This window comes from Nerophis lumbriciformis, linkage group LG27 (assembly GCF_033978685.3).
Source record: "Nerophis lumbriciformis linkage group LG27, RoL_Nlum_v2.1, whole genome shotgun sequence".
Lineage (NCBI taxonomy): Eukaryota > Metazoa > Chordata > Actinopteri > Syngnathiformes > Syngnathidae > Nerophis > Nerophis lumbriciformis.
The window spans coordinates 17,043,945-17,065,807 of NC_084574.2; the positions used below are offsets into that span (position 1 = coordinate 17,043,945).

The 21,863-nt window shown below is 38.6% G+C and overlaps 1 protein-coding gene across 1 annotated transcript in view; it reads right to left on the reverse strand.

The window, feature by feature from the left end:
• shoc2 (SHOC2 leucine rich repeat scaffold protein) overlaps positions 1 to 21,863 on the reverse strand; it is a 43,178-nt gene that overhangs the window by 10,432 nt on the left and 10,883 nt on the right. Inside the window, exons 2-4 of the mRNA XM_061922773.2 lie at positions 1,013 to 2,051; positions 763 to 900; positions 525 to 655 (exon numbers count right to left, since the gene is read on the reverse strand). Of these exons, the coding sequence (XP_061778757.1) occupies positions 525 to 655; positions 763 to 900; positions 1,013 to 1,715 (972 nt within the window). The 5' untranslated portion in view covers positions 1,716 to 2,051. The remainder of the gene's footprint in view (positions 1 to 524; positions 656 to 762; positions 901 to 1,012; positions 2,052 to 21,863) is intronic.

Below are 21,863 nucleotides of genomic sequence, written 5' to 3' on the forward strand. Positions count from 1 at the left end.
GATTTTCCATATGTAGTCTTGTGACAGACATAAGTTCAAACTATACGGTACTTTGTATTAGAAAGGGCAACACTGGAGGATCTTAGCATGCGTGTGTATGTACGAGCCAGTCTGCCCCACAACAAACTGATAGAGATAAATAAGGAACTTGTTGACTACAACGTCGGACTAGAATGGCGGACTTGCGCAAAGCTCTTCGGGTAAAACTTAATCTTGTATCGAGATATCCGCTGACGTCAACAATTGGAAAAATGTCACAAGTTGGGCAAATTCCAAACGGCTCAGTTGGAGGAAGTATGAAGGAAGGCAAGACTGTTTTATAAATATCTCCATGGTTTGATTTCCAATTTTCTGCAGATCTCAAATACACAGAAACAGGTTCTAATAGGTAAGGCAAGTTGGTTTGCATAATAGGACTCCTTTAAAAGCATTTTAACACAGCAAGTTTTCTGACAATATGGTTGGGAACATGATTGCCTACACTGTGTATTTCAGATGTTGAACAAGTTAAAGGTAGTACCTACCTCCGGTAACACTGATATGTTATTGTTTTCGAGATTTAGCTCTTCCAGTTCTCGACATTTGGCTAACGATCTGGGGATAGCTGACAATCTGTTGTATCTCAGACCTAAGCGGTTTATGCTGGCAAAATTTCCTGAAACAAAAAGAGGAAACAAGTTGCACATTTGCGTTTAATAACACGAGCAAATAATGTAAAGCTGTCATTGAGGTAAAAATAATTAGGTACTACACTCTGCATACCTATGGTCTCTGGGAGGTCTAAGAGCTCATTGTGCTGCAAATCTAGGTTGGTTATCTGTGTGCAATTCCCAATCTCCTTCGGTAAGTGCTCCAACTGATTATGGGCAACATCCAGAGTACTGAGGTTGCAGAGTTCCCCTGCAAAAACATACAAAGAAAAGCTCTTCAAATTGTATTTGTAATAAAATGTATCATTTTACCTAACTACTGTTCTGACTAGTTCAATGCTTGTATGATTTGTTGGACATACCTATCTCTGCGGGAAGCTGCTTGAATTTGTTTTCCCGGATGCTGAGCGTTGTGAGCTTGGAAAGATTTCGGATGTCCTTCTCCACCGTTGTGATGCGGTTGAAGCGTAGGTAGAGCGTTTTCAGAGACTTCAGCCGGTAGACTACTGGCGGGATCTCTCTCAGCTTGTTGTGCCGAAGATCGAGCATTTGAAGCTTCTTAAGGGAGTCCAGTGAGTCAGGCAAGCTGGTTAAAGAGTTCTCGCTCAGGGCTAAAGTGACCAGGCCTGAGAGGCATCCCACTTCAGGTGGTAGGCTCTGCAGCTTGTTGCTGTATAGGTAGAGTTCAGCCAGCTGCGTCAGCTCCTTAACGGAGGTGGGCAGCATGTGAATAGAGCGTTTAGATAGATCCAATCTCATGGAATTTTCCTCCCGGCACTTGTTAAGCTCCTTAATCACCTCAGCATTGCTAGACTTCTTGCGTGTACCTGGTGCTGGGTTTGGCCGCTTTATCGTATTGTCAACAGAGAAGGCAACACCCGGTGCTGAGCTGCTGGTGTCCTTTTTACCTTCTTTGGCTTCTTTCCCTTTGGTCTTTGTTTCTTTGCCCCCATCCTTGACGAGGCCTGCCAGAGCCTTGGCCTCCTTTTCCCTTTCTTTGCCTCCCGAACCACTTTTAGGGTCCTTTTCTTTTGAATCCTTTTCTTTGCCTAAAGTACTACTCATGTCGACGTTATCGCGCGTCCTGCAGAGTTGCTCATGGGACTTTCTCGTCAGGTTACTTATTCAGGAAAAAAAGGGACTGGACAGTTGAGGAGGCTTTAAAGCAAACATCCCTGTGCAGGACCACACGTTTATCTTTGTCTTTGCTTGAAAACTTGAGCACTTTTCAATTGTTTCTTTCGGAGTTAAAAATCCTTTGACGAAACTGGACTGTGGCATCCATGGGCCACATGCTTGAGCATTGAAGCTGCATACAATCCCGGGACTTTTAGGTAAAACTTGTAGAATTCCTTATGGCTCAAAAGGTCACCAAGGCTTTAGAAATCCCTCAATAATTTTCTGTTGAAGACAAAAAAGTTATTTTCACATTGTTTGCAATATTAATATGTGCAGTTGTTCTGAGCAGTTCTGTTCTACAATCACTTTTAGTGTGGTGACACCCACAATGTATTCAACCAGCTGTCTTCAGAAATGTTTTATGCGTGATTCAAAAATGAGAATAAAACCATAAAGCAGAGTGTAGTACATGGTTTGATAAACTGGTAGTTTCATCAACCCTGGGGCTTGACGATGTTTATATATATATATATATATACAGTGTTTCCCACACATTCATTTATTTGTGGCGGCCCGCCACGAAAGAATTACGTCCGCCACAAATGGATTTTTCGGCTTTTGACTCGGTCGACCGCTCCTAAAAGCAATGGGACTGTCTGTGAATGTTGCTTGTAGTTACACCTCAGGTGCAGTAGGTGGCGGTAGCCTACTATGCACTATGCAATAGCACTTAATTCACCTGGTGGGCCAGAAGAAGAAGAAGAAGAAGAAGAAGAGGGACGGATGGACGGACGGAATCAAAATACTCGCCGGCTACTTTTCATAATGATGGCGCTTCCTATGTTTCTACCTCAAACGTCCAAAAGCTGCTGAAAGCCTTGATCCAGGATGCCATGGGGAAAAAAACTTAAATGGTGCCTTTTGGCGACAGTTAGCAGCTTGGTGGCTCATAGCCGGCGAGCTAACGCTTGCTAGCATTGCTTCATTTTTACAGGTGTTATAGGTAGATAGTAGTGATGGGTCCGGCAACACCGATGCATCGGCGCATGCGTCGAGCTCATAGAGCGAAACCCTGTGTCGGTGCGCGTACCGCTTTTAGAAAGTCACGTGACCGATCATGAGCTGTTTTGGTCACGTGACCGATACGCGAACTGTGCCTCCTCTGTGCCCTGTGAGCGGCTCTTTTCTACAGCCGGAGAAATAATAATTAAGAAGAGAAAGCGTCTAAAATTGAATACGTTGGAAAAACTGTTTTTTTTAATAAAAATGTGTAAAAATAAATAAATAATAATTTCCAGGTCCACAAGCATCCTCATTCACAACACGTTCTCTTAGATTTCCATGTTATGATACATGTTCACATTATTTGACTGTATCTAAAAAAGACAAAAAATATATTTTTATTTAAATGAAGTTATGAAATAATCCTAAATGAAATACAATGACTTGGTTTATATTATTGTATATACTAGGTCAGTGGTTCTCAACCTTTTTTCAGCAATGTACCCCCTGTGATTTTTTTTTAAATTCAAGTACCCCCTAATCAGAGCAAAGCATTTTTGGTTGAAAAAAAAAAAGATAAAGAAGTAAAATACAGCACTATGTCATCAGTTTCTGATTTATTAAATTGTATAACAGTGCAAAATATTGCTCATTTGTAGTGGTCTTTCTTGAACTATTTGGAAAAAAAAGATATAAAAATAACTAAAAACTTGTTGAAAAATAAACAAGTGATTCAATTATAAATAAAGATTTCTACACCTAGAAGTAATCATCAACTTAAAGTGCCCTCTTTGGGGATTGTATTAGAGATCCATCTGGATTCATGAACTTAATTCTAAACATTTCTTCACAAAAAAAATAAATCTTTAACATCAATATTTATGGAACATGTCCACAAAAAATCTAGCTGTCAACACTGAATATTGCATAGTTACATTTCTTTTCACAGTTCTTTTTGACAGACATTTTAGTGACAAACCTGAGCTTGTGCTTCACTGAGTTTATGAACTTACATTCATATTTTGTTGAAGTATTATTCAATAAATATATAAAGGATTTTTGAATTGTTGCTATTTTTAGAATATTTTTTAAAAATCTCACGTACCCCTTGGCATACCTTCAAGTACCCCCAGGGGTTCGCGTACCCCCATTTGAGAACCACTGTACTAGGTCATAAAATCAGTGTCAGTTGAGTCGGTCCATAGGTTGCCTGTAGGGATTTTTAATGTCCAGCAGATGTCATTATTTAGTGACACAGTATCGACACAGTATCAATACAGTTTTGCAATGTGTCAAAACGCTTCATGACGCCTCATCAACCCATCACTAGTAGATAGGTTATAGCTGCATCGCTCGCGGCTCGTCATATATTTAACGTTAATCCGTGATTTCACCGAGCGTTTCACTGACGGTGAGCAGCCTGACGCTGCTTCATTAACACCGCCGCTGTTTGACTCGAGGCCCGGGGCAGACGCTCGTAGTAACAGTCACGTGTTACAATACCGACGAGCTAACGTGTCCAGGTTATAACCCTGTTGTCAATAAACACACATGGACTGAAGCTAAATTGTCCACTGTCCACTGCAGCATGTGAATGCAATGAAAATAATAAAATCTGAGCCAACCAGCTGTTAAAAATGTTGTCCAGGTTAATGTTTTGGCCATTAAAGACCATTCATTTCAAGATTTCAACTGTGATTGGGCTTTAAACAGGTGGCTGACCTGTTCAGATGAGTGTAACTGCTACTGGTCAAATAATGTGAAATAGCATTTAATTTTACATGTATGCAATGCCATTTAAATGCAATTATAGATAATAATAATAATAATAATAATAAATACTGTGTAGTGTTGTAAATAGTCAACGGGAAGGATTCTATTAAGATATAAGCCATGAGCACTACACAGCCAGAAAAAAACCTAGGCAGGACAAGTACAAATATTGGGGCAAGTAGATTTGAGAAGTCAGGCAAGTAGAAAAAAACCTTAACGTTGAACCCTGCATGTGTTGAGCTGCTGCCGCTTAAGGTTAGACGGCACTGTACATAGAGCGGTCCTGCTCGTTAGTAATAAATTATAATGTTGGATGTTCACTCCTTCACACAGATGAGTATAGAAAAATATTTTCAACGGCCGAAAAGGGCTCGACTTGGAGAGGAGGTAGGCCTACAGTTCGGACCACAGGTGCGACCTGTTCAGCAGCAGCAGCAGGAGGAGGAGGAGGAGGAGGTTGACTGACTGTGGCAGGACACCTCTGCCTCTGTTTCACTTCATCCATACATCCATCCATTTTCTACCGCTTATTCCCTTTGGGGTCGCGGGGGGCGCTGGAGCCTATCTCAGCTACAATCGGGCGGAAGGCGGGGTACACCCTGGACAAGTCGCCACCTCATCGCAGGGCCAACACAGATAGACAGGCAACATTCACACTCACATACACACACTAGGGCCAATTTAGTGTTGCCAATCAACTTATCCCCAGGTGCATGTCTTTGGACATGCATTTCACTTCATGTTGCTGGTAAATAATATGGTTGTAGTAGTAGGCTAAAGTTAAATTATTTAGTATTCACTAATTAAAGGGGCAGAGTTTTAAGAGACATTTTAGCTTTTATATTTTATAAGATATATTTTTTGTAAGAACCACAATTAATAAATATATTTCAGTGAATCACTAATTGTTCAAATCTGTATATAAATATGTACATAAAATGTTGTAATTATATTCCAACTCCGCGTTCTTCTTGGTCATCGCCGCTGACGTTAATTTAGGTATTTCTTGTCCAAGCCCGTGTAAACTACCCTAATACTTTTGACCTGACTACCGACAATAACGTCTAATTTTACACAGTGTGCATCTTCAAACCTTTGTTTGGATGTGCATGTTGTCCCTGTGCATGTGTGTGCTTTCTCTAGGTACTCCAGTTACCTCCCGCATTCCAAAAATACGCATTGGAGACTGTAAATTGTCCATAGGCATGAATGTGAGAGTGAATCATTGTTTATCCTTGTACCCTGCAATCGGCCATGTTAATTTTGTTTAGCCTGTCAATGAGCTTGTCCATTGTACGTTAGCATTAACTTGTTCGGAAACATTAAACACATTTTAAGTCATGTTGTTTGTTGCGTGTTATGCAGTCTACAGACCATGGAGGAATGAGTAGCGATTACCTGCTCTCCTTGTTTTTAGTATTAGCATTTAGAGTCCACAAAATACTGAGGTTTTCTTCTTCTGGAATTTGCTTGACAGACAACAAATGCATAACTGCCACTTACATGCTTTTAGTGGGACACCACTGACCAGACATACTGCAGTCAAATTGTATACAGAGCAGAAGTTATGCATTTATTGTAAAGGCCAAAATGTGAAACTGGTTCCCAATCATTTTGCTAAATTTGGCAACTATCAACCAATCATTGAAACAACACAAAGCTATTAAATGCGTTTTATTCAAGTAAATCCAATTTAATTTTTAGTCAGCCGCACACATGATTTATCTGATGGGGGCTGAAAAAGGTTTTGCATATATATTGTTGCTCTAGTGATCCTGCCAAGTGCTGTGTTTATATGTAAACTACATAGCATAGGGGTGTTATTACTTGCCCAAATATGTTTTCTATTAGATGAAAGGCTGAACGAGACACACTTTGAACAGGTTTGGTGGCTGTTCTGTGGCATTGGGAACATGTACAGTAGGTATGTCAGTCAAAGCAAATCTGTTAAGCATAAACTCACAGCAACTTTCTGCCGCTAAATAAATATGGCCCAAAGGGTGTTGACATTACTGATGCCTCCAGCCCCACCTTTTTACCTTGCATTCAGTTATAAGTCATTCCGCCATATCAGCAATACAAAGAATCATTGGATATTTATATTTTAAAAACATTTAAGCAGACATACAAGTCTTTACATATATATATTTTTTGTCATTAAGTGGCTTCATTTGCTGCAGTCCGTTTTTAGTCTCGGCAGCTATTCAACCTCAGCGACTTTATAATACTCACTTGTGCAAGCTAAGCTGCGGAAAAGAGACCGGTTTGGATCAGGATCAGAGCTAAAAGAAAAGGTTAGGACTGCTGAGAGTAATCTTTAGAAGTGGCCTTCAAAGCATGGAGCCCCAACAACAAGAGGTCTTCTGACCTTTAGGGGAAACAGCACCTCTTTCATGACCTAATGCTTGACAAAACCTTCCTCAAAATAAAATAGTCTATGGTCCGTGACAGACATGCATGTGTGTAAAATAATTATTAGCATAAAATGACAAAAGACAGATCAGGCCCACTGTCATCTAGTCCAAACTGAACAAGCAACTTCCTTTTATGGTTGTACACTTTATGTCCCTGCAGTACAACATGCTGGTAGTTCACCGACAGCAGAAAAGCAGGCTTTTTTAAGTCTATGTGAGACCAGAAAAAACGTGCAAAACCACATTGTTTCATACTGGAAAACATATGAATAAGTATTGACATTTAATAGGTGACACAAACTATCAACCAATCTATCCTGTGTGCCATATAATCAATCTCATTTTGAATGTGCAAAAGCAGTTTTCTTTTCGGAAATAATAGCACAAACACAAAGTCCAGGTCCATTTCTGTGTTGCAAATGTTCTAGTTACACATGCAAAGCATACAGCCTAGGTCTGTTACTCGTTTGGTGCAGTCATGTAGTGAGTTTTATGGTCTGGTTAAGGCTGCACGATAAGGGAAAAAATATCAAAAATTTTTATATAATCTGATCTCGATTAATAACACATGTTTTGTATTGTATATTAGTTTTTTTCGCCAGCCATTTTTAAATCAGCTGTACTAAAAATAAAGGAAACTAGAGATTAGTTCAACATAGGGCTGGGCGATACGGCAAAAAAAATTATCACGATTAATTTTTTCATATCATCCGATCTCAATTAAATATCAAAAATTGTTATTATTATTTTTAATTAAAGCGTATTGTCCCCTGCAGGATTTTACAGAGTACTAAATCCCTACTGTTTTCTACAACCATGTTTAATTGAGGTAATATGTGCTGACTACTGTCATTTTGTTCATATTTATTATTGTGTTTACTAGGAGGTACAACACAGGTAACCCACGCTACAGTCCGTACCTGGTTTTACAGCCACGGTTTTGCTTCTTTTTCGATACGTTTTGTAGGTTTTTTTTCCTCTCAAAGTTAGTGTTTTTTTTGCTTGTCATCACAAACATTCTGCAGTAAACAAAGTATAATTGGTGTACTGAATACTATAAGACTTTTGTTTCAAGTTAACATTTAGTAAACAATACTTTCAAATGGTAAATTTTAATATTTGTATTATTTAATTACTTGAATACATCAGTGCTTCTCACCAGTGCTTTGGCAAATGGCAAGCGGTGACTGACTCACATTGTGGAATTTTTTTAACTCAAATGTTGTATCTTATATTAAAGAAAATATATTAAAATGCAGTTAAATTTTTATGTGTCCTAACACATAAAACAGGTTTAATGATTATGTCAGGAACAAAATGTATTTTTTTGTCCACAAACAAAAAGAACACCAAGTGTTTTTCTGCAGAGTTTCTTTATACCGGTCATATTGTCCGTAATACTCCATCAACAGTATATGGTACATGTGTTATACTTGTATAGCCCTTTTCCACCTTTAAAGGTACTCAAAGCGCTTTGACACTATTTTCACATTCACCCATTCACACACTGATGGCGGGTGCTGCCATGCAAGGCCCTAACCACGACCTATCAGGAGCAAGGGTGAATTGTCTTGCTCAAGGACACAACGAACGTGACTGGGATGGTGGAAGCCAGGGATCGAGCCAGGAACCCTCAGGTTGCTGGCACGGCCGCTCTGCCAACTGAGCCATGCTGTCCCATAGTATCTGTTGTATCAGAGGAGTAGAATTCTTGCAGAAACATTTACAAAAAAAAAATCTGATTAAAAAATATTTAGATATAAAAATGCCTTTTCTGATTAAATTAGTGGGTGTGTTGAGTCTCCCAGTCGGGACCAATACAGTCACACAGACGTTCTCTAAATGTCTGCAGGTCCGCATTCGGGGCAGGATTACTGGTGAGCCGCAGAAGATAGTGAAACTAAAGTCGCTGCTTTTAAATGTTGTGTTTCAACTTCTATGCTAGTTAGTATTAGTCATATTTCTTTATTTTGTTATCCTGGGCTGCAATTTCAGCTGTGTTAGGGGACTAGGTACAACGTGATTGAATATTTCGTGACGGTGGAACTAAATGGTCGCGCACACAAGACACACTTTCACACCAACACACGCAAACGTACACAAACACACACACACATTCACAGACACACAGAGGATCACGGTCAATAAAGGTGGAGTGTTCCGTGCAGGATTATACCAAGCATCCCTACTGTTTACTACTGCGATAGCTTCTAACAGACATTTCCGCCATGTTTGATCGAGGAAATATGCTAGCAGCTGATCACCGTGATTGAACTCAATCGCTATCAACGATCACGGTCATATAATCGCCCAGTCCTAGTTCAACATTTTCAAAACTGCTTGCTCTTCCTCTCTGTGTCGCATGTTTAGCTTCATCCTCCAGTGATAATGATAGTAGTTTATTTGCTGCAATGGAGAACTACTAACCTACGCCATGTATGGAAATAGTTTGCTGCTCAGTCTTCCGGTCGGCGGAATAAGCATGGAAAAATAGGAATCAACGTTTAAAAATTGGGGGTTAAATCACCAAAAACGATTACCGGGCGCAGCCACCGCTGCTGCTCACTGCTCCCCTCACCTCCCAGGAGGTGATCAAGGGTGATGGGTCAAATGCAGGGAATAATTTCACCACACCTAGTGTGTGTATGACAATCATTGATAATTTAACTTTAAAATGCGGACGTTCCGGGACAATCAGAATGTAAGACTCGGTTGTCATTGATACCCAACCATATGAATACTACATCTATATTTTTTTTAAATTGTATTTAATGACAAATTAGCTGAAAGCAGTTTGTGTTTATCTATGATTTATTTGAAAATCATTAAAGTTGAAAGGGTAAGCACTGTTTTGACATTTTGTTACCTTACTGTACTGAGATATGTACTGAACTTCAACACTAATACCTAGGTACATACCAACAGTGTGAGGATGTCATACCATTTCATCCCTAGCATGGATGGGACTAAGCTACATAGCAGAATCAAATAATGGAAAAAGTAGAGCTGGAAATCTTAGGGTACCTCACTTTAAGGCTGCACGATTTAGAAAAGAAAAACCCTAATTGCGATTTTTCTGTCCAAAATTGTGATTGCGATTTGATTTGCAATTTTTATATTTTATACATTAAAATGCATGAAACTGCAAAAATAACAATAGAAGAAAGACATGTTACTTTTAGACTGTCAATCAACATACTCTGATCTCAAAAGTGCCACACATTGAAATATGCAATAATTTACTTCAAAAAAATATTTGGCTTTATGCAGACAGAGTCAGAGATTTTGTCTACATCAGTGTTTTTCAACCACTGTGCCCCGGCACACTAGTGTGCCGTGAGATACAGTCTGGTGTGCCGTGGGAGATGATCTAATTTCACCGATTTGGGGTAAAAAATATTTTTTGCAAACCAGTAATTATAGTCTGTAAATGATGTGTTGTTGTTGAGTGTTGGTGCTGTCTAGAGCTCGGCAGAGTAATTGTGTAATACTCTTCCATACCAGTAGGTGGTAGCAGGTAGCTAATTGCTTTGTAAATGTCGGAAACAGCGGGAGGCAGTGTGCAGGTAAAAGGATGTCTAATGCTTAAACCAAAAATAAACAAAAGTTTAGTGCCCCTAAGAAAAGGCATTGAAGCTTAGGGAAGGCTATGCAGAACGAAACTAAAACTGAACTGGCTACAAAGTAAACAAAAACAGAATGCTGGACGACAGCAAAGACTTACTGTGGAGCAAAGATGGCGTCCACAATGTACATCCGAACATGACATAGCAATCGACAATGTCCCCACGAAGATGGATAAAAACAAAGTAGATGCGGGAATTATCGCTCAAAGGAAGACTTGAAACTGCTCCAGGAAAATACCAAAAAGAGAAAAAGCCACCAAAATTGGAGCGCAAGACAAGAACTAAAACACTACACACAGGAAAACAGCAAAAAACTCCAAATAAGTCACGGCGTGATGTGACAGGTGGTGACAGTACACCTACTTTGAGACAAGAGCTATATTGATGCATGGTTGGTTATGGTTTAAATTCATATCCAACAATTGCGACGACTTTTTACTGTCAACTGAGTTTCGTTGTTTAATGATTTCTGCTGGTGGTGTGCCACCGGATTTTGTCAACACAAAAAATGTGCCTTCGCTCAAAAAAGGTTGAAAATCACTGGTCTACATCATGTCCTATAACTGAAGAAATAATCGAAATCAACCATGCAGTGTTTATAATGTAATGTATTCGTAATATTTATTATGAATGCAAGTATTCATTTACAAGGATATGAACTTATATTTATCATTACTGTAGAATTGTTTACCATTGTACTGTAAATGGAAAATAAAAAACTGTTATCCTAAATAAATTTATAAAATGGACTCATTTTTATAAGCAAAAAGTTAACCTAAATAGACATTGAACATCTTAAAGTGTATTTTTTTCCCAGTTGGAAAAATTAGGTTCGACATTGTCTTTTTGTTTATTTCCATCACGTGAACACGGCATTTTCGCTTGTTCGTCCGTGTTGATGTGCTCCTATCGCCCATCTGATTTAAAGCTGAAATATTTCCACAATGGGAACCTCTGGGCACTCCGGCTTCCTACATGCACCTGGGGATAGGTTGATTGGCAACACTAAATTGGCCCTAATGTGTGAATGTGAGTGTGAATGTTGTCTGTCTATCTGTGTTGGCCCTGCGATGAGGTGCCGACTAGGGTGTACGCCGCCTTCCGCCCGAATGCAGCTGGGATAGGCTCCAGCGCCCCCCGCGACTCCGAAAGGGACAAGCGATAGAAAACGGATGGATGGATATTCCCACAACGGGACATTTGACTTTATAATCTTATTTTTTTCCTCCTAGTTTGTTACTTTGCGGCACTTCTCACTGAGTTTTATCACACCGCTATTACATTGCAAAAAAAACATTCAGCCCTACCTTCAACTATTCCTAACACTCAAAATATTAGTCTTCATGTTAATGTGATATTTGTCACGTGTTTCAGTCGACAATATCTAAACCGCTGACAACAGATGGGCTGGTAAACATTTTGCATCCCCCCTCCCCACATGTTAAAAACAATCCAGTACGCGAAAAAAAGAACTTTGTTTCTAGTTCAAGCATCAGCCAGCTGATAGCAACAGACATACAGTACATGTGCCTAAGTAAACAAAAGCTTAAGATTGCGTCGCTGTGCCATGGTCACGGTCATAATTGCATCACTTGTTTCAAAACACAACATTGTAGGTAGGCAGCGTGGACATTGTTTAAATCAATTTCATGTGGTGTCCAAATGTCAGGGCTCTACAGTGTGAACATTTCACTCACAAATGTGCCTACAAATAGATTGTGCGCATACATTTTGTTTTAAAAGGGAGCACTCGTACGCGTACGGATTTCAACCCCTTCATTCGTAATTTGCTACTAAAATAAATCAATACAAAGTGGATCAAAATAGAGTAGGGGTGTCCAAAGTGCGGCCCGGGGGCCATTTGCAGCCCGCAGCAAACATTCTAATGATCCTCCACACATTCTAAAAAAACTTATTAAAAAAACAGATACACGTTGAATTTAAAAGAGCATCCTTCCATATATACCGCTTGTCCCTTCTGAGGTCGCGGGGGGTGCTGTAGCCTATCTCAGCAAACGGGTGTAAAGTAACGGGGAAAGGTCTAAATGTTGACACAAAAAACTAGCGACGCAAAAGGTTTTTGTTTTTTTAAGCAACCACCGACAACTTCTTTCTTTTCAATAAAGTTACTGATACATTCTTTTAAATATATATATTTTTAAATGTAGTTTGTGCACAACTTTTTTTGCAACTGGCTTTGAGGCAGCTTCTTCAGCAGCGCAAGTGTCTGCGTAGACTTTCAAAACACGGCCGCAGCGATGCACGTGTTTCAGGTGGCTGATAAGGAACAATGTGTTGAAGCGTGATTTTTTTCCTCCTCCTCACGGAATGTTTGCAGAACATTTAGTGCAAATAGCATGCAAAATGTCCCAAATTATCAACGCCATGTTTGTCTATGATAAGCTCGCAATGATGTCATAATCCCTCATATCTCATACGGGCACGATAATTATCTATCCAATATTTATTATGCCCTCTAATAATAACACAATAAACCTGACATGCAGGCTGTTTTTTTTCTTTAAAAAAAATCTATATATTGTAATGCAATATGCAATAATTTACTTTAAATAATAGTTGGCTTTATGCAAACAGACTGCAAGCTGTTGTCTACAACAGTGGTCCTCAACCTTTTTTCAGTGATGTACCCCATGTGAACATTTTTTTAATTCAAGTACCCCCTAATCAGAGCAAAGCAATTTTGGTTGAAAAAAAAAGATAAAGAAGTAAAATACAGCACTATGTCATCAGTTTCTGATTAATTAAATTGTATAACAGTGCAAAATATTGCTCATTTGTTGTGGTCTTTCTTGAACTATTTGGAAAAATAGATATAAAAATAACTAAAAACTTGTTGAAAAATAAACAAGTGATTCAATTATAAATAAAGATTTCTACACATATAAGTAATCATCAACTTAAAGTGCTCTCTTTGGGGATTGTAATAAAGATCCATCTGAATTCATTAACTTATATCTAAACATTTCTTCACAAAAAAGAAATCTTTAACATCAATATTTATTGAACTTGTCCACAAAAAATCTAGCTGTCAACATTGAATATTGCATTGTTTAATTTCTTTTCACAGTTCTTTTTGACAGACATTTAAAAAAAATCTTGGCATACATTCAAGTACCCCCAGGGGTACGCGTACCCACATTTGAGAACCACTGGTCTACAACATGATCTTAAACTGAAAAAAATAACCGATAAATCTATGCAGTGATTATAATGCAATATAATCATAATTTATAATAATAATGCAAGTAACCATTTAAAATGATATAACGTATTTTTCGGATTATAAATCGCTCCGGTGTATAAGTCGCACCGGCCGAAAATGCATAATAAAGAAGGAAAAAAACATATATAAGTCGCTCTAGAGTATAAGTCGCATTTTTGCATTTTCTGCTGGCAGTTTTTGGGACATCGTAGTCCTTGCTCTGATAGAGAGGTGATTGCGTTGCATGAAGCGGTAACACAAAGGTCTTCCTGCAAAGTCATTTTATTCATCTCCTTGGCAACTACTTGGGCGTGGAGACGCAACTGTACGGTGGACAAGCCTCTCCCGGCAGCACGTTGTTCAAGCACCCATTTGTGAATTTGTTCCTCGAGCTGTGGCCACCTAGCTTTTAGCCCACGATAAGCTTTTTTAGTTTTCTTCATTTCAGTAAGAGTAGCCTCCGTTTTTCGCCAGTCCTTACAAGTTTTTCACTTACTCCAAACTTTCTTTCTGCTGCTCGATTGCCGTTTTCTGCTGCATATTTCACTACTTCCAGCTTGTAACCTGCGGTATATGATTTCCTTTTCAGTGCCATTTTTGTTCAGCCCTTCTCAGTTTTTATAAGTTACCGCTAATTATCCATTTTCATAGGTACGGAAGTAGTAGCAAGTAGCATCTTTTTTTTCACAATGCACTTCTACCATGACCCGCCCCCCGCCAAATTTTTATTGGTTGACGTGTATGTGTGACGATTGCTCATATACGCCTAGTCTTTCACGTGAATGAGATAAATAATATTATTTGATATTTTACGGTAATGTGTTAATAATTTCACACAAGTCGCTCCAGAGTATAAATCGCACAAACTATGAAAAAAACTGTGATTTATAATCCGAAAAATACGGTAAACTTGTATTTCCCATTACTGTACAATTGTTTACCACTGTACTGAAATTGGATGGTAAATAACTTTGTTATCCTAAATAAATAAACAAAAAAATAAAATTGGATTAATCTCTGTAAGCAAAAATTTGACTTACCGTATTTTTCGGAGTATAAGTCGCACCGGCGTATAAGTTGCACCTGCCGAAAATGCATAATAAAAAAGGAAAAACACATATATAAGTCGCACTGGAGTATAAGTCGCATTTTTTGGGGGAATTTATTTGATAAAACCCAACACCAAGAATAGACATTTGAAAGGCAATTTAAAATAAATAAAGGATAGTGAACAACAGGCTGAATAAGTGTACGTTATATGACGCATAAATAACCAACTGAGAATGTGCCTGGTATGTTAACGTAACATATTATGGTAAGAGTCATTCAAATAACTATAACATATAGAACATGCTATACGTTTACCAAACAATCTGTCACTCCTAATCGCTAAATCCCATTAAAACTTATACGTCTTGTCTCTTACGTGAATGAGCTAAATAATATTATTTGATATTTTACGGTAATGTGTTAATAATTTCACACATAAGTCGCTCCGGAGTATAAGTCGCATCCCCGGCCAAACTATGAAAAAACTGCGACTTATAGTCCGAAAAATACGGTAAATAAATATTGAACATCTTATAAAGTGCATGTTTTTCCAAGTTGTAAAAACTACAGCAGGTTGTCTTTTTTTTTGTTGCCATCACGTAATAATGGCCTTCTTGCTCAACCGTTCGTGTTGATGGGCTCATATTGCCTATCCGGGTTGAAGCTGTAATATTCCCACAACGGGACATTTGGCTTTGTGATCATATTTTTTCTTCTTAATTTTTGTTACTTCGCGGAACTTTTCACTAGCGAGTCGCGTGGATCTCTGTATGTGCATCCTGTGTGTGTAAAGCGAGCGGTCCTGCACTCCGCCCCCAAGACAAAGATTGTAAATGACTGAAAGGACGGCTCATTACGTTCAGTTAATTCTACTGTTAAATAAACTCGCTCAGGTGCTGAGAGAGATGCCGAGATTGAACCCTCTTTCTCTCTGTTTGAAGCGAGAGACTAAGAAAACAAACACACATGGACATAGCAATTTATCAATGCCAGCAAAGTATTTCGACTCCATTTTAATTTATTGTTTAATTGTTTGATTTATTGATTACCGGCTCAAGCCTAATCACCATTAAAACTTTTTCCAAGGTGCAAGTGGTGTTTGTTATTAGCGTACTGGCTGCCTTCATTGCAGCGCACACAAAATTATGGTTTCCTTAAACCCATTTGATAAGCTACGAGGCAAAAAAAGTGCGGCTCTACAATTCTGATTGGTGAAAATGTTTGTCATTTAAATGCCGGTGGCGGAGAAGAAAAAAAAAACTTACCCATCTCGCGGTTATCAATTGCATTAATTAAAACCTCAAAGTCAATTTGATGTCAATTAATCGTGCAGCTTTATTTCACCACCTTCAAACTGGAGACAAACTCCATTATGAGGAGTTTGAGAAGCTGTGCAAACCACAAAGCTCACTGCTAGCTTCTTTTTCCTGTTGTTGAAAGGAAAAGTTGTGCGCTATTTAGGGCTGAAACGACGCGTCGACGTAGTCGACGTCATCGGTTACGTAAATACGTCGAGGACGTTTTTGTTCGTCGACGCGTCGCATATTTACGTCACACTACCGTCATGGCGGAGCGCAAAGCAGACGATGCGAGCGGTGCGAGCGAGGGGAAAAAAGCACGCCAAAAGTCGTCAAAAGTGTGGGAGTATTTCAATAAACGGCCTAAGAAGAAACGCTACTTTTACTCCGCTACTTTTATCTACATTCAGCTCGCTACTCGCTACTAATTTTTATCGATCTGTTAATGCACGCTTTGTTTGTTTTGGTCTGTCAGACAGACCTTCATAGTGCCTGCCTTACTGGTGACGTTTCACTTCGTTCCACCAATCAGATGCAGTCACTGGTGACGTTGGACCAATCAAACAGAGCCAGGGGTCACATGACCTGACTGGCTCCGAGCTAACTTCGGGTGTTACCATTTAGTGGTCAATTGTACGGAATATGCACTGTACTGTGCAATCTACTAATAAAAGCTCCAATCAATCAATCAAAAGTGTGAAGGAAAAAAGACCCTTTTTTTATTTCAACCGTAAAGACTGACTGCACAGTTCCTGTCTTCACAATAAAAGTCCCGCTCCATTGCGCCTGCGCTTTCAAAATAAGAGTATCCGAAAGCCAGCGCAAACAAGCTAGCAAGCTACGGAGTTTGCCGCCAATGTATTTCTTGTAAAGGGTATAAAAACGAATATGGAAGGTGGACAAATAAGATGCCAAATAACAACCACTTTCATGTGGTATTAGACAGAAAGGAGGAACTTTTTTTCTCCTCCATTTGAAAACGTGGACGTTACCAGCACTACTTCCTGATTACAATCAATGCAAGTCATCAGAATCAGGTAATACACCAACTTATATTCTTGTCTTCATGAAAGAAAGGAATCTATATGTTAAACATGCATGTATATTCATTAAAACACCTTTAACATGTAAACAAAAACGGCAAAATAAATAAATATAAATTATATACTGTATATATCAATGTATGTGTATATATATATATATATATATATACACATATATATATATATATATATGTGTGTGTGTGTGTGTGTGTGTGTGTATATATATATACACATATATATATATATATATATATATACACATATATATATATATATATATATATATATATATATATATATATATATATATATATATATATATATATATGATATGTGTGTGTATGTTACTCAGTACTTGAGTAGTTTTTTCACAACATACTTTTTACTTTTACTCAAGTAAATATTTGGGTGACTACTCCTTACTTTTACTTGAGTAATAAATCTCTAAAGTAACAGTACTCTTACTTGAGTACAATTTCTGGCTACTCTACCCACCTCTGCTAATAATGTTGTTGTATGCACACTGTGTCGAGCGGAAATGGCCTATCATAGCAGCACAACGGCAGTGTTCTTGCCATCACCATCAACTAGTCAATCGTCCGTGTGAGTATATGTTGTCATCATTACACAAAAACATGAATGTGTCATTTGTATCTGCGTTGTAAATTCATAAACTAAAGCACCGTTTCGCTCTGAGAGGAGCGTTTGGCGTGCCTGTTCAGTGTTTACAAAGACGCGCTCCTCTTTAACGCTAACGTTAATTAGTTGTGCAAATACCTTTTACAACATTAACAATTACGTATACTATGTACAAACGAACAATTAACTTTCACTTTAATCATACTATCATTGTTGTGTTATTAAGCAAAATAAGCAAAAGTTTTACTTTTGTTGAAATGTTTACACTGTTGTTACAGAATATTTCGTTTTGCACTTTTTTGTATTGGATGTTTATCTTTATTTTTGCACATTTTAGCAAATAAGCAATACTTTTACTTTTGTTGAAATGTTTACACTGTTGTTACAGAATATTTCCGTTTTGCACTTTTTTGAATTGGATGTTTATCTTTATTTTTGCACATTTTAAAGCAAAATAAGCAATACTTTTACTTTTGAAATGCTTATACTATTGCAGAATATTAAGATTTGCACTGGATGTTTACTTTTATATTTGCACATTAAAAGCAAATAAGCTACTTTTAATTTTGTTAAATGTTTACATTGTTACAGAATATTTTGTCATGTTGTTGTCAATGTTGACTGAGTGGCCATACTTTTTTTTTGTAAATAAAAGCCATGCCTTTTGAAAAAACTGGCCTACATTTATTTTTTCATCTTCATTTTAAATAAAAAAAATAATCGGTAAAAGAAAAAAGAATCTATAGATTAATCGAAAAAATAATCTATAGATTAACCGATTAATCGAAAAAAATAATCTATAGATTAATCGATAGAAAAATAATCGTTAGCTGCAGCCTTAGCGCTATTACTAAAGCGGTGTCCCATAACACTGCTAAAGATATGTTCCCAGAATCAACAGTAGAAAAAAAGCTCATTTAAAAAGCTGCTGGAAATAATTGACTTGTTGTATAAGCTTCCCAGTCACAACTACTTTGCACAAGAAGCACTGACACAAATGTACACAATCTGAAAGGGTGCAATATAGTCACCTTCTGCAAAGTATCCTTGAAGCAGTTATCAGGTTGGTGTTCAAGGCTAAAATCTTTGCAGGAAGAAGGACATGCGTATCTTGTCTAAAAATGTTTACCTTTAAAAACACCACTGTTAAAGGTAAATTATTTTCAAGTTGCTGCTGACATTTAAACATTTCCTCAAAAACGAGGCACATCTTCATATTTTGTTGTGTTTTGGTTAGCCGAAGATTTGAGCATTGCTCAATGTTTGTTTTAAACAAGAGTGAAGATTATATTTTACTTATCTTATATCGTTTTCAAGGATGTTTCTATTTTCTTATCTTAAAAAACTCTTCAGTTGGGGCCCTATTAGGCATAACTTATTTTTCTTACCTATTGGTACCTGTTTTTGGGATCTGCATAAGTCCCGAAAATGTTTACTCAAACAATAAAGGCATGGCGGAGTCATTTAGTTATGTTAGCGAAAATCTCCATATATGGTATATAGAGATGTCCGATAATATCGGACTGCCGATATTATCGGCCGATAAATGCTTCAAAATGTAATATCGGAAATTATCGGTATCAAAAAGTAAAATATATGACTTTTTAAAACGCCACTGTACATAGTGGTACACGGACGTAGGGAGAAGTACAGAGCGCCAATAAACCTTAAAGGCAGTGCCTTTGCGTGCCGGCCCAATCACATAATATCTACGACTTTTCACACACACGAGTGAATTGCAAGGCATACTTGGTCAACAGCCATACAGGTCACACTGAGGGTGGCCGTATAAACAACTTTAACACTGTTACAAATATGCGCCACACTGTGAACCCTCACCAAACAAGAATGACAAAGACATTTCGGGAGAACATCCGCACCGTAACACAACAGAACAAATACCCAGAACCCCTTGCAGCACTAACTCTTCCAGGACGCTACAATATACACCCCCTGCTACCCCCCCCCCGAACTCAACCTCCTCATGCTCTCTCAGGGAGCGCATGTCCCAAATTCTAAGCTGCTGTTTTGAGGCATGTTAAAAAAAATTATGCACTTTGTGACTTCAATGCAGTGCCATGTTGGCATTTTTTCCATAACTTGAGTTGATTTATTTTGGAAAACCTTGTTACATTGTTTAATGCATCCAGCGGGGCATCACAACAAATTTAGGCATAATAATGTGGTAATTACACGACTGTATATATCGGTATCGGTTGATATCGGAATCGGTAATTATGAGTTGGACAATATCGGAATATCGGATATTGGCAAAAAAGCCATTATCGGACATCTCTAATAGTATAGCTTTGGGCGAGTCCACCATTTTTATTCAGTTGTAGTCACCAACTTCCTTCTTTTTCTCTATCCTCCTGTTGTAGGTCAGACTGGCTCATACATGCACATGCATAATAAAATCCTTCTCTGTTGACATTTCTAATCCAAAGTAGTGTATAGTTTGAATTTATATCTGTCAGGAAACTCGCTATGGATGCGCTAAAAACTAGAGAAGTCGCAGTCCAAGTGAAGGCACGTAAATAACACTGCCCAAAAAAACAGCGCTTTTTAAAGAGATGGTCAGAAAGCGGCATAAAGATTGTCTGTAAAACATAAGCAATGCAAAATGTTGCCCAAAGAACCACCATTACATGTTACTTAAACCATAAGGAAGTGTTTTAGAGAATTACTCGAAGAGCTTTGCGTGAGTCCGCCATTTTTATCCAGTTGTTGTCTAAAGTTCCTTATTTTTTTTCTATCCTCTTGTTGTGCGGCAGATTTTCCGCACTATAAGGCGCACCGGATTATTAGCCGCACCTTCAATGAATGGCATATTTCATAACTTTGTCCACCAATAAGCCGCCCCGGACTATAAGCCGCGCCTACGCTGCGCTAAAGGGAATGTCAAAAAAACAGTCAGATAGGTCAGTCAAACTTTAATAATATATTGACAACCAGCGTTCTAACAACTCTGTCCCAAAATGTACGCAAATGTGCAATCACAAACATAGTAAAATTCAAAATAGTGCAGAGCAATAGCAACATAATGTTGCTCGAACGTTAATGTCACAACACACAAAATAAACATAGCGCTCACTTTCTGAAGTTATTCTTCATTCGTAAATCCTTCGTCTTCGGTGTCCGAAGTGAAAAGTTGGGCAAATGTGAGATCCAAAATGGACGGTTCCGTCTCGTCGAAGTCATCGGAGTCAGTGTCACTGTTATCCAGCAGTTCTGTGAATCCTGCCTTCCGGAAAGCTCGGACCACAGTTGTGACCGAAATATCTGCCCAGGCATTTACGATCCACTGGCAGATGTTGGCGTCGTCTGGCGCTGCCTCCGTCTTAGTGAATGTGTGTTCGCCTTCTGTCATCCATTGTTCCCACGCAGTTAGCAGTCTAGCTTCGAATGCCCTGTTGACACCAATATCTAGCGGCTGGAGGTCTTTTGTCAATCCACCCGGAATGACGGCGAGTATTGAATTAAGCGCGTAAGCGTGTCTCTTAAAGTGATGTTATGAGCTAGCAAATATAACAACTACACTACCCAGCATGCAACGATAGTTACCAGCATGCGCGGTAGCCCTGAGAAGCGTTGTATGCTGGCAGTTAGAATGTGGTTATGAGCACGCTGTGAGTAAACGTTGAGAACTCAGTTAACACGCCTCGTCTGCATTATTTATAATTAGACAGACAACACACTTAATAGGAGCCATTTTGGGGTCTTTACATAAACACACAAATGGAAATGAAACGTCACATATCCCAGCATGCACCGCGCGCTTCTTCGTCATCCACTGTTCCCACGCAGTTAGCAGTCTAGCTTCGAATGCCCTGTTGACACCAATATCTAGCGGCTGGAGGTCTTTTGTCAATCCACCCGGAATGACGGCGAGTATTGAATTAAGCGCGTAAGCGTGTCTCTCAATGTGATGTTATAAGCTAGCAAATATAACAACTACACTACCCAGCATGCAACGATAGTTACGAGCATGCGCGGTAGCCCTGAGAAGCGTTGTTGTATGCTGGG